At 41.5% G+C, this 27244-nt stretch overlaps 1 protein-coding gene across 1 annotated transcript in view; it reads right to left on the reverse strand.

Moving 5' to 3' along the window:
- Window positions 1-292: 292 nt before the first annotated feature.
- myo15b (myosin XVB) overlaps window positions 293-27244 on the reverse strand; it is a 456255-nt gene continuing 429303 nt past the window's right edge. The window contains exons 54-59 of the mRNA XM_036133239.1: window positions 23999-24147; window positions 23785-23915; window positions 13862-13995; window positions 13621-13754; window positions 1272-1412; window positions 293-795 (exon numbers count right to left, since the gene is read on the reverse strand). Coding sequence (XP_035989132.1) covers window positions 727-795; window positions 1272-1412; window positions 13621-13754; window positions 13862-13995; window positions 23785-23915; window positions 23999-24147 — 758 coding nt within the window. The 3' untranslated portion in view covers window positions 293-726. The remainder of the gene's footprint in view (window positions 796-1271; window positions 1413-13620; window positions 13755-13861; window positions 13996-23784; window positions 23916-23998; window positions 24148-27244) is intronic.

Here is a 27244-nt window from a genome sequence, read left to right on the forward strand (position 1 = left end):
TTATGTTTATTTAATGTTTTAAAATGATTTTTCACTACATGACAGCAGCATGCAACAACCTTACATAATTAGTAACTCATTGTAAAATTCTAGCAATGTGTCAAAGAACTGAAAATCCTAAATTATTTAACTTATTTTAGGGGAAGTGGTGGCCTAGTGGTTAGAGCAGTGTGCTTGCACTCAGAGAAGGATGCAAGTACCTGGTTCGATCCCCAGCGCTTGCACTCTGGGTCCCTGAGCAAGACCCTTAACCCCGGGCGCTGCACATGGCAGCCCACTGCTCCCCAGGGGTGATGGGTTAAAAGCAGAGAACAAATTTCATTGTAATGTATGTTTCAATGACAATAAAGATGATATATATATAAATATAATTTTCTACTTTGATTTTACTTATTTTTCTAACCATTATTCATTCAGGTTGTCCCATTGAAATTACCTGATGATATAAAGCTTTGATTAATTCAAGCTATAAACTGCAGAGTTATGTGTCCTTTAAGAATCTGTGGTCTTTTCTGTGATTGGTGTGTTTGATTTGCAAGGATGCATTTGAGCTCTTCTAACTCTAAATCTGCAACATTTAAATACATTTCTTTTTAAGCCTTCTTAGGCACCGAAAACATTATACAATGATTTAAACACACAATATGTTTACCAAAAAGGATTAAATGGAATTGTCACTAATGTAAGCCAGTTATCTCAACATGGTATTTACTGGTAAATGGATTCTCAACTGCTGACTGATGGTTGAATCAGCTCTTCCGCTGTCAGAGCAAGGATGTGGCAAAATTCTTTAGCCTGAAACAAACAAGAAAATTGTTAGTTCTAAATGTACAAATATTGTGACTATTATTGAATACCAGTGTGCATCATCTTGTCCATATACTCATATAAAAACCCTTCTTCTCCCAACTGAAAGAAATTCACTTTCATGTTTTATACCTCAGTTATAAAGGTTGTAAAACAGGCATAATAACTTTGTTGTAATTCGTTTGCTCTTATAAATAACCCTGGTAAATAACAGAACATGTAGGGCTAATTATTCCAACGATGTAAAATGTAAAAGGCTGAAATGACACTTTAAAGTTGAAATAGAAGTATTAGGTTTAGTCATAGCTCCACTGGTTAGCAGTTGAACCCACTAAAACAGCAAATTCACAAAAACTAAATCACTAAAGATCTTAGAGCAATGATTGTCATTCAAAACAATTGATGTACAAACTTATCAAACAAAAGTTAGATCATATCCACAACAGTGTCTACATTAGTTTTACCTGCTTGAGATGGAGCAGGACTTTTTGGGGTTTAACAGCATTCCCAAATTGAATTTCCACTGCTGGATTTTTGCCTGCTTTCTTAGGGCGGATTGTGCGCATAGACAGAACTTCTGACAGGGCAATAAGAAATACTCGCTCCTGTGGTAGATATAGACAAAAAAATCCATGATAACTCATATGATTAAATACTGTGTGTGAGTCAGATGTTAATTTGAAAAAAAGCTATGTCTGAATATTGGTGCAAGAAATTGTAGCATAAAGGCATAACTAAAATATGACTATCACAGTGTCAGGTGCAGTATATTTTTAGCAAGACAATACATTTCTCTAAAGACTCACAATATTGCCATAACGATACAGATGTTTTCCATCTATCCAGTTCCCAGTTTAGATTGTGGAATCATCTTTAAGTTTTAACTACACAGTGATTACAATATTATAGTAATACTTGAAATATAGTTAATTCAAATAAAAAATAAATAAACAGCATTCTATAGTGGTTTCACTGGATGTTCATTTAATTTTGTTAATAAATTCTTGAACTTGAAGAGAAGTTGTAACTCATTTATTCCATATGTGTGCAGTTTGCTGTTAAAAGAATGCCAGTGCTCAAATCACCCTTTCAACTATTGTCCTAATATCAGCTTAGACTTAGACTTAAACCGGTTATGAAGCGTCCGTTAGTTTGACTTAACCTTACGTATATATATAGCAAAATATGAACAAATAAATATACCACCGAATTTCCTTTTATTTTATTTTTTTTCACATTTATAAGAAAAAGAACAGGGAAAAGATTCTGATCACTTTTCAAGCGCCCTCCAACCCGGAAGTCGTAACGTCAGAACGGGAGCGTTCATCTCAACATGGCGGATTACTGCACTACATGCGAGAGCCATAACGAGAAATCTGAAAGCGAAATTTCTACTTCAACCAAGCGATTCCTACCAGGAGACCATTCTAATGTATCGGAGGAAGAATATTTGTGTCTCGAGCCTCACATGTTCGACCCAGACGTTTCAGATGAAGAGAAGGCAGTGGACGGACAACAGCCTTCCAAATCGGACAAGGAGTGGAGATTGCACGTCGGGAGATTAGATGAATGGTAGGACACGTTTTTTCTTTTAACTACGCAGTTCAAATATTTTTTCGTATGTTGACATCATTTTCTTTTAGGCACCATAGATATTTAATAGCTAAAATGCCGGTGTTATGCGAAATTCAGTTCCCCTGTGAAAATCTGTATCCCCCCACCCCTTTGCCGGGAGCACGCATTGCAGCCGTTTTCACGGCGCTTATAATTGATTTTTCGGTAAAACAACGCATATAATCATATCAAGGTTGTAACATTTAGTTTAATCGGCAGCTGTTTACAAAATTATACAATAAATAAATAAACAAGGTCTTCTTACGCTGTTTTGTGTTATTTTAAACGATAAAAAGATAATCTGTCTTTTTCCAACTTTTGTCACTTTTATTGAGCCGATGTGACAAGCGGATTTCTCCACTGTGAGATCAATAAAGTCTATCTTATCTTAAATAAAGAGATGAGGACAAAATTTATCACTAAAATGAATGAGCATTTATTCACAACTAAAAATGAATTTATGCCATGGCCTAGTTAGGCCCAATGATTCAATTCTATTTTATTTATATAGCGCCAATTCATGAAACATGTCATCTCGAGGCACTTTACAATGTCAAAATCAATCATATTATACAGATTGGTCAAAAATGTCCTATATAAGGGAACCAGTTGATTGCTTTAAAGTCAAATGAGGTGCTAGTTATCATAAAGAATCACTTGACAACAATTTATAAACAGTATCGGTACATATGTGATAGGCCTAGGCTGCTGGAGGACATCAGGGTCTAATTTTCTCACTCTACTGATTTCTACTGTTCTTCAGTCTACTGTTCTCCAGTTTTGCATTGTATTACATTGAAATGACTGTCGTCATTTCAGCTTTTAACTTTTTGCTCTCTCTCTTTTTCTTCATAGTAGGTACACCTGGTCTGGCGTTCTGTTAACTGTGACATCATCCAGAGAAGACGGCTCACCCGCTACTACCATCTAATGTAGAACAGATTACTAGATCAATGTGTGCTTCTGTGCTTGTTTGTCTGTCTTGTTGTGTCTCTGTTCTGTCTTCTGTAACCCCAGTCGGTCGAGGCAGATGACCGTTCATACTGAGCCCGGTTCTGCCGGAGGTTTTTCCTTCCCGTTAATGGGTGGTTTTTCTTCCCACTGTCGCTTCATGCTTGCTCAGTATGAGGGATTGCAGCAAAGCCATGTACAATGCAGACGACTCTCCCTGTGGCTCTACGGTTCCCCAGGAGTGACTGCTGCTTGTCGGGACTTTGATGCAATCAACTGGTTTCCTTATATAGGACATTTTTGACCAATCTGTATAATCTGACCCAATCTGTATAATATGATTGAACTTGACTTTGTAAAGTGCCTTGAGATGACATGTTTCATGATTTGGCGCTATATAAATAAAATTGAATTGAATTGAATTGAATATAATAATATTTAGCCTACCTACATACTAGTATTACAAAAGTCAAAAATAATATATCAAAAATATACACTGAGTAATATTGAGGCCTAAATATTAGCTGAAATGTAAATCCATTTCCAACTTCCCATTAATGCATTAATAGTGGATTTAGCAAATCAGTTATGGTGTGTAATTCATATACAAATATACAATTAATCAATCTTATTTTTTAGGTGTTCCTGTTCTCACTGCCAATAATGGATTATGTGAGAGAGTGCATCTGTTGCCAGGAAATCGGCTTGGTTGTTGCTAAGATGGAAGAAGCCAGAGAGGAGATGGATGGAGAAATCCCTGACACAGACCATCATGGCATGGAGGCGGTGTGTCTAAATGCTTGGACATTGCAGGTTTCTTGGTCCCAATACAAGCAACAGCATAGGCATATAGCCTATAGACAATTTGTGAGATGTTGTCGGGACTATTTAGGCAGATACCAGGGCTGTGTTACCCTCGTGTGCAGTCAGCTGTATAAGGGCCCACTTCCCACCTCCAGGACATGAAGATGACTTTACCATTAGAGGTCACCTGTTGGCAGTTAAAAAAATACCCAAGATGAAAGAATAAAATCTAAAAATCCATCTTGGCATCATCCTGGGCTGTCCAGGATGATGCCAAGGCTCTGAAGCTGAAAGGTGGTACAGAGACAGGAAGGGTCACTGCATATTGTAAAACTACCAGATTTGGTTAAAGTTGACTGCACAATAAGCAAGTGAGGGAACTAATATGGCATTATTTCCACGGTCCCGGGAATATATGGGCCGATTCAGTTTTTTTTTCAGTCAAACTGATTATTTTTGCTTTAACCCATGATTTACACACAAGTGAATGAACAGATACAGGAAAGTAAAAGACAACACATGTAGACATAGATACATGAAAATAAAAAGACAAAGAGTGAAGCAACTAGTAAAGCAGTGGTGATTCCTGACAAACATTATTTCCTGACAAACATTATTTCTAATTATCTCAGTATATGTGCAGTAGAATTATGTGCTATATTTTTAGCTTGAAAATGGGTGGAGGATACTAATATAAATAAAATAATATGTAGTGATTATCTGCATTGAGTATTCCAAAGGGATGTACAAATAATCATCAAAATATATTATATGAGGTTATGGCTGTTCATCATAGACTATGTGAACAAAATAAAAATGTAATATTATTTTGGACTCCTGCTATTAAAAAATAATATATTGATATGCCAGTAAAGTTATCCAAATCTGAAGGCAAAAGTATAGTTTGGAGAGAAAGCAAGAAGATATGGAAAAGTAGGTGGGATAATGAAATAAATAGAAGGCACTTATATAGGATACAAAATACAGTTGATGTAGTAAGGATTAGAGGAATAAACAGGAGGGAGGAAATAATTATAAATAGAATAAGAACCGGTCACAGTTTTTTTTTTAAATGGAACTCTTTGTAAAATGGGGAAACATCTTACTGGTTTTTGTAGTTGGTGTCATGATGTAGAAACAATAGAACATGTTTTTATTACTTGTAGAAGATATGTAAATCAAAGATTATTAAAAACGGAATTAGGTTTTATTAGGAATTTAAATTTGAGAATGTGGTTTATAAGCTTATTTAGGGGAAAAAGAAGATTCTTTGGTTAAAAAAAATACTGGGAACAGGGAATATGAGGAATAGATATTAGGATCCAATAGATGGCAGTAGTGCAACAATAATGGATGCAAGCTGCCGTTAAAATCTAAAGAGGAAGAACAGCGGTTGTGAAGAGCCAAAGACCCCCTCCCCCGGAGCACCGAGGCAGTCGTCTTTAAAATGACGAGCCACAAACAGGCTCTATGTGTGTCTTTTGGCCACTCATGCAATCTTCCATCTTCATGGGAACAGTACATAGCGACACACCGATGAGGCATCTTGTAAAAAAGCCGTGAAAACAAAACAACGTTATCGATGAGATCGATTTGATTCCATGGATTTTGCAAACACAAAAAACAAGAGAATCGGGTAGGAGACCAGAAAAAATTATCAGAAGTAATGAATAACTTTATGGACATCATCTATGAGAAAAATCTCGCTGATCTGTCGCTTCAACGATTAATGCTTCATAACCGGTTTAAACTCAACTTTATTTATTCCTTGGGATTGCTCTTTCAGGGTAATTCTGTTTCCAGTACCTTATACAGAGTACAAAGGGCAGAATTAGAGCAATTGAAGATAGAATACAAACAGACAATAAAATACAACACAAAAAGAGTGTATATAGTACAAAAGAGCATAAAAAAGTTGTAATGTCCTGGAATATGATAAATAAATAAAATTACCCAAACTACACAGTAGTTGGCATGTGTTATTGCATAGTGAGAGATAGAAAAATATTGCACATGAGTGACAACAGGTACTGTTTTGCACAAGATGTCCAAAGAAGGGGGGGCTGACCCATGTCCCTCTTCCTATCACCTCCTCCTTCCCCCAAGTGAGGAGTTGTAAAGCTTGATGGCTTTAGGAACAAAGGAGTTCAGCAGTCTGTTGGTCCTAATTTTGGGGAGGAGCAATCTCCCTCTGATCAGGCTCCTGTGAGTGGTGAAGACAGTGTGCAGAGGGTGGCTGGCATTGTCCATAATGTCCAGCAGTTTGTTAATTGTCCTTGTCTCTGCCACCATCGCCAGAGTCCAACAAGCCATCTCCAATAGCTTGTTGCAGATGTTGAACAACCTCAGTCTCCTCAGGAAGTACATCCTGCTCTGTGTCTTCCTGTGCAGGTGGTTGGTGTGTCTTGACCAGTCCAGTTTATTGTTCAGCCACACCCCAAGGTATTTATTAGAGTCCACAGCCTCCACGTCAGCCCCCACAGGTAGTACTGGCTTTGTCTTTGGTCCATTCCTCCCAAAGTCTATGACCAGCTCCTTCCTCTTGGAGATGTTAAGCTCCAGGTGGTTGGTGTGGCACCAGGTGGCAAAATCTCCCACCAGACTCCTGTACTACTCCTCTCTGTTGTTCCCGATACACCCCACAATGGCTGTCATCTGCGTACTTCTGTATGTGACACAGCTCAGAGTTGTAACAAAAGTCAGAGGTGTATAGGGTGAGGAAGACAGGAGCCAGCACTGTGCCCTGAGGGGCTCCAGTGCTGCTGACCACAGTGTCAGGGATTCCGGCGGCGCCAACTTCCAGCAGCGGCTTGGGCATACAGCTCCGACCACCTGCAGACATTTTTCATTAAAAAAATGCCGCCAAACTTGCTACAAACTACTCATCAACCCAGCCGATCAGTAGATAACCACCAGCCCCTGCTGGAGTTACGGTCATGTAGTGTTTTTGGACTTGTAACCACTACTACGCTCGATTGTTTACGCGGCTGAGGAGTACTCCAGGAGGAAGTCCCAGAGGCGTGCGGCGCCGCAGGCTCGTCAAGCAGCTCACGCTGGAGGAGGGCCAAGCGAAAGCCGGCCGAAGAAACGCGGCTGTCGCGGAAGTTTAGCAGCTAAGCTAAAGGCACCTGAGCTCCTGACGATTAGCTGCAGACCTTTTTATCTGCCCAGAGAGTTTACTGTTGTTATCATCACAGCAGTTTATGTTCCTCCGAGTGCTAATACAAAAGAGGCTATGAGTGTTCTCTATCGGACTATCTCTGAGCTGCAATCTGCACATACAGAGGGGGTTTTCATCATTGCTGGGGATTTAAACCAGGCAAATATGAAAACTGTTCTCCCTCATTTCTACCAACATGTGGATTTTGCAACTCAGGGAGAGAACACTCTAGACTTAGTTTACACAAATATTAAAGGCGCATTCAATGGCGCCCCCGCACCCACCTCAGCTCTTCAGACCACCTTTCTGTGATGCTAATTCCTGCATACAGGTCCCTGCTGATCAGAGCTAAACCTACATCGAGGTAGGTGAGAGTGTGGACTGAGGGAGCAATGGAGGCGCTCCAGGACTGTTTTGAGTGCTCTGACTGGGACATGTTCAAAGCTGCAGCAACATATGAAGACAAGATCAACATTGATGAGTACACCATGACTGTGTCAGCCTACATCAACAAATGCATTGAGGACATCACCCTGGTGGGTGAAGTTGATGCTGACTTTCTTAACGGACTAAATAACTTCTTTGGGAGGTTTGAGGCACTAAACAACACTCCAGCAGTAAAGGCTGTCCCCCATCAGGAAGAGGAGGTCCTCTGCTTTGACACCACCGATATGTGGAAGACTCTGAGGTGAGTCAACCTCCGGAAGGCCCCAGGCCCCGACAACATACCGGGGCGAGTGCTCAAGGAGTGTGCAGGTCAGCTAGCTGGTGTCCTCACAGACATTTTTAACACCACGCTGGACCAAGCCACAGTGCCTGAATGCTTTAAGTCTGCCTCCATCATTACGGTGCCGAAGAAACCTCAAGTCACCTGCTTCAACGACTACCGGCCTGTTGCACTGACTCCCATCATGATGAAGTGCTTTGAAAGGCTGGTGAAAGAACACATCGTCTCCAGTCTCCCACCAACACACGACCCGTTCTAGTTTGCCTACCGGCGGAACCGCGCCAATGAGGATGCCATCTCCTCCGCTCTTCACCTGATCTCTGACACACCTGGAGGAGAAGAACACGCATGTGCAGATGCTGTTCCTGGACTTCAGTTCAGCATTTAATACCATCATCCCACAGCACCTGGTAGGAAAACTAGAACATCTGGGCTTCAGCACACTTCTTCGCAACTGGCTGCTAGACTTTCTCACCAACAGACCTCAGTCGGTCCGGATCGGACAGAACACTTTCTGATGTCATCACCCTCAGCACGGGCTCCCCTCAGGGATGCATCCTGAGCCCCCTGCTGTTCACTCTGATGGCACACGACTGCGTCCCCAGGTTCACCACCAATCACATTGTGAAGTTTGCAGACGACACAACGGTGGTGGGCCTGATCAGAGATGACAACGACCAGGACTACAGAGAGGAGGTGGAGCAGCTGGTGGGCTGGTGCAGAGACAACAGCCTGATCCTGAACGTGGAGAACACGAAGGAGATCGTCAATTTCAGGGTTAGGGTTCGCCACGCTCTACTGCTCATCAACAGCTCAGCTGTGGAGGTGGTCAGCAGCACCAAATTTCTGGGGGTGCACATCACGGACAACCTCACCTGGTCTGTGAACACCATATCACTGTTAAAGAGGGCACAGAAGTGATTGTACTTTCTGCGGAGGATGAGGAGAGCCCACCTGCCCCCGCCCATCCTCACGAGCTTCTACAGAAGCACAGTAGAGAGCATTCTGACCAGCTGTCTCTCTGTGTGGTGTGGAGGCTGCGGTACCTCCAACTGGAAGAACGTGAGGAGAGTGGTGAGGACAGCAGAAAGGATCATTGGGGCTCCTCTCCCCTCTATTAAGGACATTTCGTCCCAGTGCTGCATGTCCCGAGCCCGTAACATCAGAGACCCCTTACACCCCACCATGGACTGTTCTCCCTGCTGCCCTATGGAAAGAGGTTCCGCAGCATCCGCTGCAGGTCCACCAGGTTCTGCAACAGCTTTTCCCCCGTTGCCATCAGACTGTTGAACTGCTGAACTATAAACTGGACTCTGCACCCCATTTCCACATTGCTCGCATTTTTGCACAAATGCCTTTTGCACCATCATTTTTGCACATACAAATGGTTTAAATATTCTCCTGTACACTGTGAACGCACATTGTCTCTTTCTCCTGCAATGTTTACATTTCAATTGTTTACTTTTTAATCACTGCTGTACTTTATACTGTAATTCACAAGCTGTATGCAACTAAATTTCATTCTGTATGCACTCTGTACATACAAAATGACAAATAAAGTTGTCTAAGTTTAAGTCAGAGATGATGTCTTTCAGCCTGACATACTGTGGCCTGTCTGTGAAGGTAGCTGGAGATTCATGCGACCAGGCAGGGGTCCACTCCCATGCTATTTAGTTTGTCTCTGAGCAGGGAGGGCTGGGTGGTGTTGATAGCACTTGAGAAGTCCAAGAAGAGAATCCTTGCAGTGGCACTTCCCTTATCCAGGTGGGAGTGGACTCGGTGTAGTAGGTAGAGGATGGCGTCCTCCACTCCTACACTGCAGGCGGTCCTGGGCGTATTGTACTTGAGGTCTGAGGAGATTGCGGAATATCCACTCCATTGTCTTCATTAGATGTGAAGTAAGTGCCACAGGCTGGAATCGTTCAGCTCACTGGGCCGATCTTTTTAACTCTAGAAGTCCTAGAGAATTTCAGTTTTCTTGCAAGCCCCCCTCCCCTCTTCAAATTTGTGTATTCACTCTACCTTGCTAACTGTCCCTATTGTAATGCAAATAACCTGTGACGGGTCCTTGTCCCTGAGCCGAGAACAGGTCATAACCATGCTTTTCCAACAAGGCAAGGCAGAGCCTATTTATATTGTCCAGTCACCAACAGACTCATTTAAATTGCAAAGCTCACTATGTGAAAGAAAGAACAACTTAGAGAATAATTGTATTTTGTCTTGTCTCGCCTTTTCATGTCATTCAACATTTCATCTTAGAAAATGACAAACAGTATGACTTCAGTATTGGAGTAACATTTATTTCACCCAAGGAAAAGCACTACATATGAAGCTACAATTGTCCCATTTAGCAGTTTCCACAAACCCAAGGTGAGTCCTTCCTGCATTTGCGACAGGTATACTTTGTGCAGTGCACACAACGCTCAGTGCTGTGGTTCCTGTTGCAGAGATTGCGCACCTGGCACTGTGTTGTTTTACCATGAGAACGTCTCTTCATCTCACGATGCTGTCTCATCTTTTCTTCTTATATTGCCTTTTCCTAGGCAGTTGCCTAGGGCCCAAGTTCCTGGGGGCCCCGATTATCCTGCCAGGCTTTGATAATGATGTTGTTCCACCAGACTGAGAGAGTCCAGCATCATCCACTCTGCTGGTAAGCAGTCAGCACAGTGTACTTCCTGAAGATGACCCAGCTCTGGCCAATCAGCTGTCTGATCGTGCACGCTGCTCAATAGTACTGAGAGGACCGCTCCAGGTGAAAAACAGGATCTTGCCAAGAAATGGAGACGGGCGCAGATTTACTTCTAGCTATTATTTCATTCAAATAAAAAATGGAGAACAGATAAGCAGATCATGGCTTGTCTACTAGAAAAAAGGACAAAAGAAAACATAGAGAGGAAAACAACAAGAATAGGGATAAGAAAGGGACAAAAAGTAGAAAAAATAATGTATGTCTATTTTATTACAATTTTTGTATCTGTATAATGGGTCTGTTTTATGTGTTGTCTTCACAATTCAGAGGGCCCCATGCCTTTCTTTGCCTAGGGACCTAAATTTCCTAAATCCGGCCCTGTTCATTATATCTTGAAACTGGTTTCGAGGCATTGTGGCTTTGATGTGTGAATTCCCAAAGTCTTTGGACCACAATCCCGCTTGCTTTCCCTCTCTACAGCGTTCCAGCTCATGCAGCTATTTACACTGTACAGATCAGATATCAGCTGATCGCTGCGCCGGTGTCTCCGCTGTCTGAAATCATTCCGGTGATTTCAGACACTCCCCTGTGCTGCCTTCATAAACAGAACTACAATGAAAGCCATTAGCTCATACACACTCATTTTCCAGCCATGTTCTGTTATGCGACCCTGCTGGACTGTGCAGTCTCTGCGTTGCGTCTTTGCGCTGGAAATCACAGATGGTCATTATTGTATAAGTATAGCTCATGCAGCTATTTTCATTGTACAGATCGGTTATGAGCTGATCGCTGCGCTAGTGGCTCCGCTGTCCGAAATCATTCCGGTGTTGGCAACACTGATGACGTAGACCTAGTTTATTTAATTATAAATATGATTCCCCCCCCTGCTCTCAGGTAAAACACTTGTCAACAGAGAGGTTTGAGCTAAAACCGAAACTGAAGGGGGTGGAAAGGTTCTCCAACGACAGCACTAATGGGGCATTTACATCTGAAAAGGGATTCATGAGTTGTGAGGTACTGTCGTGGGGACTGGAGGCTGACGGAAATTCTCGTATCTCTGGGACTTCTAGTGTTAAGAACCGGTGTGACACAGGATGTCTTCCATTCTCCCTAGCTGGAGGCTAAGGTTGAAGATCCGTTGAAGTTGTTCCCCCAGTTCAGTAGCGCAGGTTTTCAGTAGCCATGGACAAACCTTGTCCGGGCCTGCTGCTTTCCTGGGTCGAAGTCTCCTCAGCTGTCCTCTGACCTGGTCTAGGGTGATGTGAGGCAGGGGAAGTGTTGAGGTGGGGAGGCCTTCAGGAGCAGAGTAGGGGGGTGGTGCTGTGATAGCTAAGGTGGGGGGCAGGTTGAGGCTGTGGGTGGAGGTGCTGTTTCTGGGGGGAGGTAAGTGCTGGGGGAAAGAGGAGATGGAGATAGGGGGAGGTAAATTGAAGGGGGAAGGGGAGATGGCTGCAGCAGCGGTGGGGGAGGGGGGTCACAGGCTTGTCAAACCTGTTGAAGAACTTGTTCAGCTCATTTGCCCTCTCCATTGTCCCTTCAACAGCCCTGTTCTTTGTGTTGTGGCCTGTGATGGTCCTCACACCTTCCCAGACACTCTCATTTTATTTGCCCTCAGCTTCTGCTCCACATTTCTCCTGTAGGTGTCTTTGGCTTCCCTCACACAGTGTTTAACCTCCTGCTGTGCTCCTTTCATGGCCTCCTTGTCTCTGCTCCTGAAGGCAGCTTTTTCCTGTTTAGGACAGCTTTGACGTCCCACGTTACCCAAGGCTTGTTATTCAGGTAGTAGAGCAGACTGTCTTGACAGGTTCTGCTTCTACCCTGTCTTGAATGGTTCTGTATGAATCCCTCACATTAGCATACATAAGGTCCATTGTCCTGTTTCTTGTTGGACAGTCAACAGCCTTATGGAAAACGGGCAAAGTAGAGTCCAAAGTTGCATGGTTAAAGTCACCTGAAATTATAATAAATGCATTAGGGTGCTGTGCCTGTAGCCTGGCTGTGATAGCATGTATCTCCTCACAGGCAGCGGCTGTGTCCGCTCTCGGGGGGATGTAAACACAGATAGCGATCACGTGACTGAATTCCCTCAGCATGGCCGCAAGCCAACCGCTAACAGCTCAAGGTCCTGGCAGCATAACACAGTCTTTACTGAGATATGTCCTGGGTTACACCAGCGGCAGTTCACAAACATGATCAGACCCCCACCTTTCTGTTTCCCATTAGCTTTGGTGTCTTAGTCGGCTCTCACCGCAGTAAATCCCAGCAGGTCCACATTAGTGTCCGGTACGAGGTGGTTTAGCCATGTTTCCGTAAAGATGAGCAGGCTGCTTTCCCTAAAAATCCGCTGGTTGTTCAGTGCAGACAGCTTGTCAATCTTGTTAGACAGCGAGTTCACATTCCCCATGATTAATAAAGGGATCGATGGTTTGTAGCGCCTCCGATTCTCCGCTAGCCTAGACTTAAGCTTCGCACCAGCCTTGCAGCCCCTGTATTTCCTCCTCAGCTCCTCCAGAATGGCGTGTCGTATACCGGCATGCCCCATTTTCTCCAATGCCGCCAGTTCCTTTTTCAAATACATAAGAAAACCAGCTCCGTGTTGCATATTCAATAGAAAAATAAAATTACCCCACGATATGAAATCAGTACAATAATATGTAAAAAAGAGCTGAAAAAAAGTTTGAAAAGAGCGAACAAACAAAGGGAAACTAGAGAGCTACTAGAGAGGCTGCTGTCTCCTTCAGCGCCCACTACTATCAGCTGTTTGGGCTGGTATTCACCAGACTATACCTAACAGACACACGGTTATATAATAAACATTAAATATCTAAAATACAGGTATGAGTAAAATTAATTTAAAGATATGACTACCTGTGTTTTAGGATGAAGGAAAAGAACTCCCTCCTGGTTAAGGCTGACTAAGCAGGGGGAAGGACAGCCACGTTGGCTAACCTTCTGAGCCAAGAAAGTATTGGAGCCAAAAAAAGGGAGAGAGCTCAGAAACTCTGAAATACAAGATTCATATGATCAACATGATTATTGCATTTACATAAATAACATCACTGTCACTAGACAGACCAACAGAAAAGACAGAAGGAAAGTTTCTACTCACCAATAAATCGTATTTTGGCATCATCTGGACTGAGAGAGTGCATGCTAACTAACTTGTCATGACACAACAACAGGATCTCCTCAGCCTTAGTGACAAGCCCATCTTGTGACAGCAGGAACTCCTTAAGCTCCGGCCTTAGGAAGAAAGAATATATAAAGACCTGGTATTTGTAATATTAGTCAATATGTAAGGAACAAAAGGATGCCGCATCATTGGTTGAATGAAATTTGAGTCCAAAGCAGACTCACTTCAAAGATAATTTAAAGGGGGCATATGCACAATCCACACTTTTAGCCCTAAAATGCATTTTGTTGTTGCATGAATATTTTTATATTCTGTTTGGGACATATTTTTCAAGCCATTCACTTTTCTCTTTTCTGTATTATTTTTCTATCAATACGTTTCAATATTTGCTGCAGAGCAGCTAAACAAAGTCATGGACTTCCAGCTATCAAATTTCACAAATCTGCCATTTTATTTTTTCTCTGTGATTTTGTAGTTCAAGCTTAAGGATACTAAAGATACAATTAGAAAAATCAAGATGTTTGGCTGTTGGGTGTAATAACCCATAGAATTAATTACACAGCCCGTTCATGCATTTTTGTCGTAACAGGAATGCATGAACGGGGTGGAGTGGAACGCCATGCATCCTGGAAGTAGATGTGGTGTGAAGTGCCTAATTTGCATTTAAAGTGAGCGCACCAAAACGAGTTGCTCTCGAACACACCTCAGAACAGGCCTATTCAGAGGGCCTGTGGAGCTACAATAACGGCAGATCCACTTTATATAGGCCACAACTCAATAATGTAAATGTGAAAAGGAATAATTTAAAAAGCATATAATATGTACCATTCAATGCAAAAAAAGCATAAGAAGGTAATTATTCATAGGAAGCTTGCTTGAATGGGAGCAAGCACAAATAGACGGATTAAACATGGCTAAAAAGTGTGTGGCTTATCGTTGGTCAAATACCAACAAGGATAATGTCTCCTTACACACATTTCCGAACCCGAAAAGTCCCGGGTTCAGTTCCCGTGTGAAAATCTGTTCCCCTCTGTGTCGGGAGCACTGCAGGCAGAGAGGCGGGGTTTCACGCCGCTTCTGATCGGTTTCTCGGTAATACAACTCACATAATCATGTCAAGGTTGTAACATTCAGTTTAATCGGCAGCTGTTGTTTACAAAGTTGTAAAATAAAAATAAATAATTTCTCCCACTCCAGCCTGAACCCAGAGAAGCTCTGTGCGCTCAATCAGAGCCCACCGAGGTCTCTGGATGTCTCCTCCTCTCATCCTCACTCATTGCACATGGGAGCTGAGAAATCTCGCTGTCATCACAGCAGCCTGCTGTGAAGCGATGTGTTCTCCACACTACCTCACAGCACGGCGCTGCTACCCCGCGGAACCCTGAGCCGTGGTGGGCATAGACCCACAGCCCTTTTGGTTCGGTACCCCCATGCGCGTCCGCTCTCAGAGCGCTCACGTCCAGATTATTAAGAAAAATTCCGGGAACACATAATGCTGGGACACTGTGGCTTGTGCTGAATGTATATCTTTTTCTTTTATTTGCTGTTTTGGTGGATTTCAGCCGTCATAAACGATGCCAGGCAATCTAGCTTCGACGAGTTGTTTCCGTATTTACATCCGAACTGTCTGCCAGAACCGCGATTATTAGCCCCGATTCCAATTATACACCAGCAACCCATTTCGTTTATTCTTCTAAAATGTTTTTCTCAGACTTACCCGAGTCGTAACAGACGCTTGCTCTGTTTTTCGTGTTAAAATCATCACTTTGTGAATCCACATTTGAACTTGTTGTGTACTCCATTGTACTGTACTCTCTGTAGCGTAGCCTGGGCTACATCTACGAACTACGTCATCGTACCACGTAGTTCAGCCTAGCGGTCGTCAAGGGACGATTTTTAGTCCTTAAAAAAAACCTTTAACAGCGTAATCACAATCTTAATGCCGCATTTTTTGAAAATATGGTCACTAATGCATGTATTTCCGAGTTGGTCGATCTCAGAATCAAGAAGTACTTTAAGTCTTAACTTCTGTGTCAGACATCGGAAATAAATAATCCCTATTCCAAAACCAGCTTTGTTTATGCTTCTAAGCTGTTGCAGGAAGCTGATTCAAGACAACGTGGAGCGGCCAAAAGCCGACACAGGACTCAGTATCCCAAGCAAAAGCCAATCTGGAGTCGCCGCTGCAGGGCCTCGGACCGGCCTACCCCAACCATGTTTTGGCTAGCTCAGAGCCGCATGTCTGCTGCTGCTAAGCAGCTATCCCCTGCTTTAAACTTCAACATCCAACTGGATGCCCAAAGTGAACCAAACTGACACGAGGCACCGACAGGTTTGGCAGAGAGACAACAGGGAAAGTTAAATGTTTGGAAGGTTTGTGTCATGTGTCCACGTGGTATTTTTAAACACGTGGAGCTGACCAACGTAGCTCCCGTTAGCATGTTGATAGCATGCCATTGCCAATGTAATTTGAGTGTGTTATAACAAACGTTATCTCCACAAGAGTTGTATACACTGATGGGATGTTGATGTTTGTGTTATACAGTGTACTCATTATGACTAAATTAAAGCTGAGGCTCTTTAGAATTAGCACAGAATGTCCTCTAGCGTAAATGCTATTAGCTTTGGGAACTTCCAACTTCCCGGATAGGCATGAAAAAGGCTCGTTTCCAGCATAAGGCTTGTACATTCCGCTTCGCCATCGTTCAATAGTGCTATGAGCATTATTACCGCATTAATATGGAATATTAATGTTGATTTAAAGGTGTTTTGTATAACTTTAGAAGTAACCGATGTTAGCAACCGATCGCTACAGCATTAGTAAAATCAAACCTTCCTAAAGTTTACAGATTCTTACTGAGAAAATCAGTCTTTAAAATGTTATTTTATCAAATAATGTTTTGTTTTACTCAGGATTTGCATTGTGAATAGGTTGAACCACATACCACATGTTGTTCTGAATAAGTTAAACTAATTTAAGCTAAATCCATGTTCTTTAAGATTAATTTTGGTTCTTTAACTCAAATAAAATGTTATTTCGTCATATAATGTGTTGTTTAACTCAGGATTTGCATTGTGAATGGGTTGAAACACATGCCAAATGTTGTTCTAAATTACTTAAGCTAATTTAACTCCATTTAATGTTCTTTAAGTTGAACTTTGTTTCTTTAACTCAGATCTGCAGTGAACCAGGATTCACTGAATTATTCTGATGATGTCGATGATGATGATGACGGACCACTTTGTTTTGTCTTTTGTTTCTTTGCATGTACATAGTTCCTTAGCTAAGCTTCTTTCTTTTTATTTTGATTTTGCTTAGTAGTTTTAGTTATTAGTTATATCAGAATCAGAATGAGACATACTTTAATAATCCCAGAGGGAGATTACTTTTGTTACACGCTCCAGATATTCAGATATACAAACATTTTTATATATATATATATATATATATATATATATTAGGGCTGGGCAAGTTAACGCGTTAATTTCGCGTTAATCCATTAGACTATTAACGCCGATATTTACTTTAACGCGCATTAACGCATGTTGCTCACATGCTTTTATTTTGTGAAGGTCTGTTGCTGCGGTGTAGGGATTTGAATCAGAACAGTAGGTGGCGATAATGCGCCAATAACCTCACTGTCAGCCAAACCTCGGATTCAAGCAGGAAGAAGAAAGGTGCTGGCTGGTTAAAGGAAAACGCGGAAAAAAACAAAGCTGACATGGGGAAGGCGGTGTTTCCCGCAGGAATTTGCTTAGGCGAGGCGGTGAGTTGGCGAACGTAACAAGTTTTGTGCGGAGCGGAGCGGGGTCTGCATCGACGCCGTCGGTGAAGTCGCTTCTCGTTTCAAAGTATCCATGTGTTTTTGCCTGTTTTCCCTGCCGTTTTTTCTGGTCCGTGAGGCAGACACCCCATCTATTTTCAAGACTAATCTTAAAACTTTCCTTTTTGACAAAGCTTATAGTTAGAGTGGCTCATGTTACCCTGAGCTATCTCTATAGTTGTGCTGTGATAGGCCTAGGCTGCTGGAGGACATCAGGGTCTAATTTTCTCACTCTACTGATTTCTACTGTTCTCCAGTTTTGCATTGTATTACATTGAAAGGACTGTCGTCATTTCAGCTTTTAACTTTTTGCTCTCTCTCTTTTTCTTCATAGTAGGTACACCTGGTCTGGCGTTCTGTTAACTGTGACATCATCCAGAGAAGACGGCTCACCCGCTACTACCATCTAATGTAGAACAGATTACTAGATCAATGTGTGCTTCTGTGCTTTTTTGTCTGTCTTGTTGTGTCTCTGTTCTGTCGTCTGTAACCCCAGTCGGTCGAGGCAGATGACCGTTCATACTGAGCCCGGTTCTGCCGGAGGTTTTCCTTCCCGTTAATGGGGAGTTTTTCTTCCCACTGTCGCTTCATGCTTGCTCAGTAAGAGGGATTGCAGCAAAGCCATGTACAATGCAGACGACTCTCCCTGTGGCTCTACGGTTCCCCAGGAGTGAATGCTGCTTGTCGGGACTTTGATGCAATCAACTGGTTTCCTTATATAGGACATTTTGACCAATCTGTATAATCTGACCCAATATGTATAATATGATTGAACTTGATTTTGTAAAGTGCCTTGAGATGACATGTTTCATGATTTGGCGCTATATAAATAAAATTGAATTGAATTGAATTTTGAATTCACTATATGCACGCGAGAAAGCAACAACAAAAAACCGTGTGTTAACGTCACATAAACATGCACGCATATCGAGTTAGCAAGCATTTCAGTTTAAAGTTCTTCCAGCATTGAATATGACAGAAACAAGTTAGTTGTAACCACTGCCAAGTTAAACTTTGGTATTGAACATAAAATGGTAATGCTGCTCCCTGCGGTTACCTCAGAAATTGCCTGTTTTTGGTAGATTTTTTCCCCATAAAGAGAATTCCCTGTCAGTGGCAATAAGCTTTAATTTATTATTATTGCTATTTTTTGTTTTACATGTCTAAGTTGAGCTTTACACTAAATATGTGTTACTGATAAGTGCTACAAATGTTACAACACTTTTGTTCATGTGGCAGCAGAACATTAAAATAAAAGTGCTCTTTACAATACTTTTGAATTCATTCTTGGAGTTTGTAAATACAATGTGATTAATCATGATTAATCAGGCAAATTATGCGATTAATCACGATTAAATATTTTAATCGTTGCCCAGCCCTAATATATATATATATATATATATATATATATATATATATATTAGGGCTGGGCAACGATTAAAATATTTAATCGCGATTAATCGCACTGATTAATCGCGATTAATCGCGATTAATCGCATTGTATTTACAAACTCCAAGAATGAATTCAAAAGTAGTGTAAAGAGCACTTTTATTTTAATGTTCTGCTGCCATATGAACAAAAGTGTTGTAACATTTGTAGCACTTATCAGTAACACATATTTAGTGTAAAGCTCAACTTAAACATGTAAAACAAAAAATAGCAATAATAATAAATTAAAGCTTATTGCCACTGACAGGGAATTCTCTTTATGGGGAAAAAATCTACCAAAAACAGTCAATTTCTGAGGTAACCGCAGGGAGCAGCATTACCATTTTATGTTCAATACCAAAGTTTAACTTGGCAGTGGTTACAACTAACTTGTTTCTGTCATATTCCATGCTGGAAGAACTTTAAACTGAAATGCTTGCTAACTCGATATGCTTGCGTTTATTTGACGTTGACACGCGGTTTTTTGTTGTTGCTTTCTCGCGCGCATATAGTGAATGGCAGGGGAAAACAGGCAAAAACACATGGATACTTTGAAACGAGAAGCGACTTCACCGACGGCGTCGATGCAGACCCCCCCCCCCCCCCCCCCCCGCTCCGCTCCGCACCGCACAAAACTTGTTCCGGCCGCCAACTCACCGCCTCGCCTAAGCTCGCTCGCGGTACCTGCGGGAAACACCGCCTTCCGCATGTCAGCTGTGTTTTTTTCCGGCCAGCACCTTTCTTCCTCTTTGAATCTGAGGCTGGGCTGACAGCGAGGTTATTGGCGCATTATCGCCAGCTACTGTTCTGATTCAAACCCCTACACCGCAGCAACAGACCTTCACAAAATAAAAGCATGTGACCAACATGCGTTAACGCGCGTTAAAGAAAATATCGCCGTTAATAGTCTAATGAGTTAACGCGAAATTAACGCGTTAACTTGCCCAGCCCTAATATATATATATATATATATATATATATATCACGTGATAGTGACGTGCAAGAACAGTGCAAAGACTGAATAAATGTCAGTTACAGAGGGGGGTGTCTAGCCTAGTAGAGAGGATTTGTTGATTGAAATATAGTGTTAATTCAGATAAACAGCATTATATAGTGATATTCTCTGGATGTTAATTTTATTTCTGTTAATAAATTGTTGAATTTCAATAGAAGTTGTCACTCCTCATTCTATGTGTGTGCACAGTTTGCTGTTAATAGATCGCCAGTGCTCGATTCATCCCTTTCAACTATTGTCCTGATATCAGCTCTAGAGCTGATATCCACCGGACAATACCTAACAGACAGAGAGTTATTTATTAAACATTAAATAACATTGAAACAGTGTGTAATTGCACAGCACACCTGTCCTGTTAGCATTTGGCTGGTTTAAATGTTATTTATCTGACCAATTCCAGTTTGTTCCTGTTAACAAACTACAGGGTTACTTTGGGAGTCCCACAGGGTTTTGGTCCTTTGGCCAATTGTCTTCAATTAATAAATACATTAATAGATATGTCTCCAAAAACCTACCCGGAGAGGGACGTACCAGTTGCAATGGCACCAGAGACAAGTGATGAGGCCTAAGACCCACCTGCAAACCAGAACAAACCCCCCCCCCCCCCCACCCTTGACAAACAATCAACCCCCCCCCCCCCCACACACACGTTTAAAATAGAAAGTATTGTGTCTTAGTATATCTGTATGGTATGGGAGCTGCACAGTGCAGGAGAGGAAGGATTTAGCACTGGTGGTGAGAACCGTGGGATGTGGGCCAGACGCATTTCCACTGATTCCACCTAACCGTGAAGTCATTGTTAGATCCACTTTCATCAGCTAAATGTTTCAGAGGCATCAATTCCAAAACTATTTCAAGAGCTCCTCCTAACCATTTCAAGAGCTGTGAGGGCTATGGCCAGCCAGGTGAGATGTGTGTGGTCCATCATATGTTACTGTTAATGCCTATTTGCACACTCTTATTTCTCAGGGAATATCGAATTGCACATTTGTGTAAATGAAGCCTTAAGTTTATTGCACAAAAATTACTTCATTACTTCAAAGTCATTGAAGGAGGGATTAATTCATGTAACATAACAGTGGTTCATATCGTTCACAAAGGGACAGATATCAGATTATTGTTATTGAAAAACTGCAATTTGAATCCTACCCCTCTTAATAATTACAGGCCTATATCTAAGATTCCTTTTATGTCCAAATGTTCTTGAATGAATAATGGCAAAACAGCTAATTTCTTTTATGGAAAACCATGAACTCTTCCATTCCATAGAAACTGCCTTACTTAAAGTTTCTAGTGACATTTTAATGTCTGTAGACTCTGGAGCATCAACAGTAATGGTTCTTCTGGATTTTACATCTAGCCTTTGATATTTTCAATCGCAGTATTTTGATTAATAGGCTTAACGATCTAGTTGGTCTATCAAGTAAGGCTCTTGAGGGGTTTAAATCATATCTCTCTGGAAGTGGACACAAGTTCATGTCAGACAAAATACCTGCTATGTGGGGTTCCACAGGGTTCTATCTTGGGACCTATACTTTTTCTTTTATATATTTTCCCTCTTGGCTAGATAAAGAGGCAGTTCCCTGATGTCTCTTATCATTTCTATGCTGATGACGACATTCAGCTCTATTTTTCTTTTAAGCCTGCTGGATATTAAGTTGTCCTGCTTGATAAACTGTGTTAACAATATTAAACAATATCTGTAACAACTACTTGCAGGTAAACTCTGATAGATGGAAACACTCCCCGGAGAACGAAATAATGGAAATTAAGAAATTGCTGGGTGTATTGGCCCCTTCTGTCAAACCAAGCCTTGTAAACCTTGGCATAATTTCAGATTCTGCCATGTCACTAGATTGTAATTCTCACAGATTAATCAAAAACTGCTTCTTTCATCTGATAAATATTTTTAAGCTTGGAACTTTGGTGTCAAAGGCTGAATTAGAGATGATTATTCATGCCTTCATTTCATCTCATCTTGACGATTGTAACAGCCTTTTTAAATGTTTGAATAAGAAAGATTTTGTCCGTCTGCAGAATGCTGCTGCAAGACTTTTAAACAACACAAGAAAAACACAGCACATTGCCCCAGTTTTTAATCTATTTACATTTTAGAGTTCATTTTAAAAATTTAGTCTTTACTTTTAGAGCCCTGATCAGCCAAGTCCCAGCTTATATTACCAACCTTTTACTGCCATATTCCCCTTGTAGCTTGAGATCCTCCAGCCAAAGGCCGTTAATGGTCCGCTAACTAATTTCAGGACCAGAGGGGGTTGGCCTGTTTAAAGATGTGGCCCCCAGACTTTGGTTGCCTTTATCTTTACGCTGTCTTGACTCTTCATTCTTTTAAGAAGCAGTTATAGACCCACTTGTTGCGACTGGCTTTTGAATAGTTTTAAGCTATGATGTTGCAGTTATATTTTATCTTTTTATTTTGTGTTGTTTTATTGTTGTTTTTATTGTGAAACACTTTGTGGTTTTATCCTGTGAAAGGTGATATATATATATATATATATATATATATAAATTTCACTTTAAGTAGGGATAGGGTTATGGTTAGGGGCTAGGGTTGTAAATACTAGGTCTACTGGTGGTTCCTAGAATATCTAAAAGTAGAATGTGAGGCAGATCCTTTATTTGTCAGGCTCCTGTCCTATGAAACCAACTCCCAGATTTAGTCTGTGAGGCAGACACCCTCTCTATTTTTAAGACCAGGCTTAAAACTGTCCTTTTTGACAAAACTTATAATTTTACTTTGTAAAGTGCCTTGAGATGACATGTGTCATGAACTGCCGCTATATAAGTAAAACTGAATTTAATTAGACCAGAAATTCATGTTTTAAATATGAAAAGGAAGTTATTAAAAAGAAAATATCTCCTTTAAAGGGATAGGTCAATTCGGACCGAAAAGCACTAGGCAGTATCCTTTCAGTCTGTTCACTCAGTATACCTGTGCAAATTCTCAGTTATCTCAGTTGTTCTCAGTTTCCTCTTCACCGTAGCTACATGCATGCTCCGTATGAGCGATTGCCTGCATGAAGCGACAGTGGATACGTCTGTCCACTATGGCTACACACTCTTTCAGGAGGAGTGAATGCTGCTTGTAAAAACTTGATGGAATGTGCTAAGTTTCCTTAGATCGGAAACTTTTTGACCAAATTATCTGTATGATTTGATTGAACTTGATTTTGTAAAGTGCCCTAAGATGATATGTGTTCTGAATTGGAGCTATATAAATAAAATCTAATTGAATTGAACGTATATATCAAACTGCATAATAAATGCTGTGTATTTTCATCAATGTGAAATATATTGTGAACCTTTTTGATTGGTTTAATATATAAATATACATTTTGGTTTACATTTATAATTTATTTATTGTTTTTAAAATATTGTTTCCCCTATACCCATTTTTAATTTATATTCATTGGGCTCTATAAGAATCTACTCTTCTGCATTTTGGTCAGTTGCATTTAATTCCCTTACGTTATCCATAACCCTAACATAACCACAGTTAAACTATAGCATCATAGTAAAATAGATAGCAGATGAGTATTACAGTCCCATGCGAACTGTTCCAAAAAAATTTACTCATCTTTGTAGTTATTTTTTTCTAATTTAATATACTCACAGTGATGGCTTGCTCTTTAAACCGTTAGCCAAATGCTGCAGGGCTGCCAGTTCTGCAATCTGGTGAGTTGATGAGGTCCCTCCAGCATAATGAGGAATAATTATCTTACCATTAAGGTATTCCTCTAGAAGCTAAAAACACAAACACTGTTTAAAGAAGGATAATTGATCAATCAAAATAAAAGTATTTTCTGCAAAGTGAAGTGCCCTCTTACCTGCTGATAGTGAAAATCTACAAAGAGCTCATTCCTGAAGGAAAGTGGTTTTTCCCAGAGGAGTCTCCTGAATGACAATGAGATGGAGTCGTTGTCCAGTAAGAAGTCAAACAAATACTCCTCAGGATGTAGGGGACGCACCATCTCATCTGATATAACAGCAAAGAAGTTTAGCAGAAGGAGAGACACCAGATCTGTTTTTCTGTCACATAGTTTTGTAAATTATTAATTTTTGTTAGTTTAAAGGTGCATAGGCATGTATGTATGTATATATATATATATATATATATATATATATATATATATATATATATATATATATATATATATATATACTCACCGGCCACTTTATTAGGTACACCTGTCCAACTGCTCGTTAACACTTAATTTCTAAGCAGCCAATCACATGGCGGCAACTCAGTGCATTTAGGCATGTAGACATGGTCAAGAGAATCTCCTGCAGTTCAAACTGAGCATCAGTATGGGGAAGAAAGGTGATTTGAGTGACTTTGATCAGGCATGATTGTTGGTGCCAGAAGGGCTGGTCTGAGTATTTCAGAAACTGCTAATCTACTGGGATTTTCACACACAACCATCTCTAGGGTTTACAGAGAATGGTCCGAAAAAGAAAAAACATCCAGTGAGCGGCAGTTCTGTGGGCGGAAATGCCTTGTTGATGCCAGAGGTCAGAGGAGAATGGCCAGACTGGTTCGAGCTGATAGAAGGGCAACAGTGACTCAAATAACCACCCGTTACAACCAAGGTGGGCAGAAGAGCATCTCTGAACGCATAGTACGTCGAACTTTGAGGCAGATGGGCTACAGCAGCAGAAGACCACATCGGGTGCCACTCCTTTCAGCTAAGAACAGGAAACTGAGGCTACAATTTGCACAAACTCATCGAAATTGGACAATAGAAGATTGGAAAAACGTTGCCTGGTCTGATGAGTCTCGATTTCTGCTGCGACAGTCGGATGGTAGGGTCAGACTTTGGTGTCTACAACATGAAAGCATGGATCCATCCTGCCTTGTATCAACGGTTCAGGCTGGTGGTGGTGGTGTCATGGTGTGGGGAATATTTTCTTGGCACTCTTTGGGCCCCTTGGTACCAATTGAGCATCGTTGCAACGCCACAGCCTACCTGAGTATTGTTGCTGACCATGTCCATCCCTTTATGACCACAATGTACCCAACCCATGATGGCTACTTTCAGCAGGATAATGCGCCATGTCATAAAGCTGGAATCATCTCAGACTGGTTTCTTGAACATGACAATGAGTTTGCTGTACTCAAATGGCCTCCACAGTCACCAGATCTCAATCCAATAGAGCATCTTTGGGATGTGGTGGAACGGGAGATTCGCATCATGGATGTGCAGCCGACAAATCTGCGGCAACTGTGTGATGCCATCATGTCAATATGGACCAAACTCCCTGAGGAATGCTTCCAGCACCTTGTTGAATCTATGCCACAAAGAATTGAGGCAGTTCTGAAGGCAAAAGGGGGTCCAACCCGTTGCTAGCATGGGGTACCTAATAAAGTGACCGGTGAGTGTATATATTATATATATATATATATATATATATATATATATATATATATATATATATATATATATATATATAATGAAAAGTACCTAGCACATAGGATGAAAAACATCACAAATTGTGTGTGTATACATAGATAGATAGATAGATAGATAGATAGATAGATAGATAGATAGATAGATCTATAGTGCCACTATAACACATCCTACATCTGAATGAATTAAATATTCTTATATATTCTGTGCTTTACATAGATGACTGTGCTGACAACAAAATCACACAAAAAGGATCAATGTAAATCAAATCTCTTAACCCATGAAGGTCTGGATTTGGTGCCACACTTAAAATTAAAATGGAAAAACACACCACAGGCATATCCAACTTTGATAAAATATCCATAAAACAAGTCAAAATGAGGCTCAGTAGCATGAGTAAACACCTCGTGCTTGTAAGACCTTCCTACAACGCCTTGGCATGCTACTGATGAGGGAGCTTCTCCCAGACCTGGACTAACACATCCGCCAACTCCTGGACAGTTGGTGTTGCAACATGGCGTTGGTGGCTGGAGCGAGACACGATGTCCCAGATGTGCTCAATCAGATCTGGGGCAAGGCTGGGACAGTCTATAGCATCAATGCCTTCGTCTAGCAGGAACTGCTGACACACTCCAGCCACATGTGGTCTATCATTGTCTTGCATTAGGAGGAACCCAGGCCAACCACACTAGTATATGGTCTCACAATGGCTTTGAGGATCTCATCTCTGTACCTAATGGTATTCAGACTACCTATGGCACATGGAGGGCTGGCAGCAAAGAAATTCCACCTCACACCATTATTGACCCACTGCCAAACCGGTCATGCTGGAGAATGTTGCAGGCAGCAAAACGTTCTCCAGACTCTATCATGTCTGTCACATGTGCTCAGTGTGAACCTGCTTTCATCTGTGAAGAGCACATGGCACCAGTGCCAAATTTGCCAATCTTGGTGTTCTCTGGCAAATGCCAAAAGTCCTGCACAGTTTTGGGCTGTAAGAATAACCCCACCTGTGGACATCGGGCCCTCATACCACCCTCATGGAGTCTGTTTCTGATCGTTTGAGCATGAACATTTGTGGCCTTCTGGAGGTCATTTTGCGGGGCTCTGGCAGTGCTACTCCTGTTCCTCCTTGCACAAAGGCAGAGGTAGCGGTCCTGCTGCAGGAGGTCTCCTGATGTACTGGATTGTCTCCTGGTAGTGTCTCCATGCTCTGGACACTATGCTGACAGACACAGCAAACCTTCTTGCCACAGCTCGCATTGATGTTCCATCCTGGATGAGCTGCACTACCTCAGTCACTCATGTGGGTTGTAGACTCTGTTTCATGCTACCACTAGAGTGAAAGCACCACTAGCATTCAGAAGTGACAAAAACATCAGCCAGAAAGCATAGGAACTGAGAAGTGGTTTGTGGTCACCACCTACAGAACCACTCCTTTATTGGGGGTGTCTTGCTAATTGCCTATAGACCTGTTGTCTATTCCACTTAAACAACAGTTTGTGAAATTGATTGTCAATCATCGTTGCTTCTTAAGTAGATTTCACAGAAGTGTGATTGACTTGGAGTTGCATTGTGTTGTTTAAGTGTTTCCCAATCTAACCATAACCCTAACCCTCCTCCATGGCGGGCATGGTGATTGGGTTGATGAGATCTTTAAAGTTC

Source organism: Fundulus heteroclitus, unplaced genomic scaffold, assembly GCF_011125445.2.
Source record: "Fundulus heteroclitus isolate FHET01 unplaced genomic scaffold, MU-UCD_Fhet_4.1 scaffold_59, whole genome shotgun sequence".
Lineage (NCBI taxonomy): Eukaryota > Metazoa > Chordata > Actinopteri > Cyprinodontiformes > Fundulidae > Fundulus > Fundulus heteroclitus.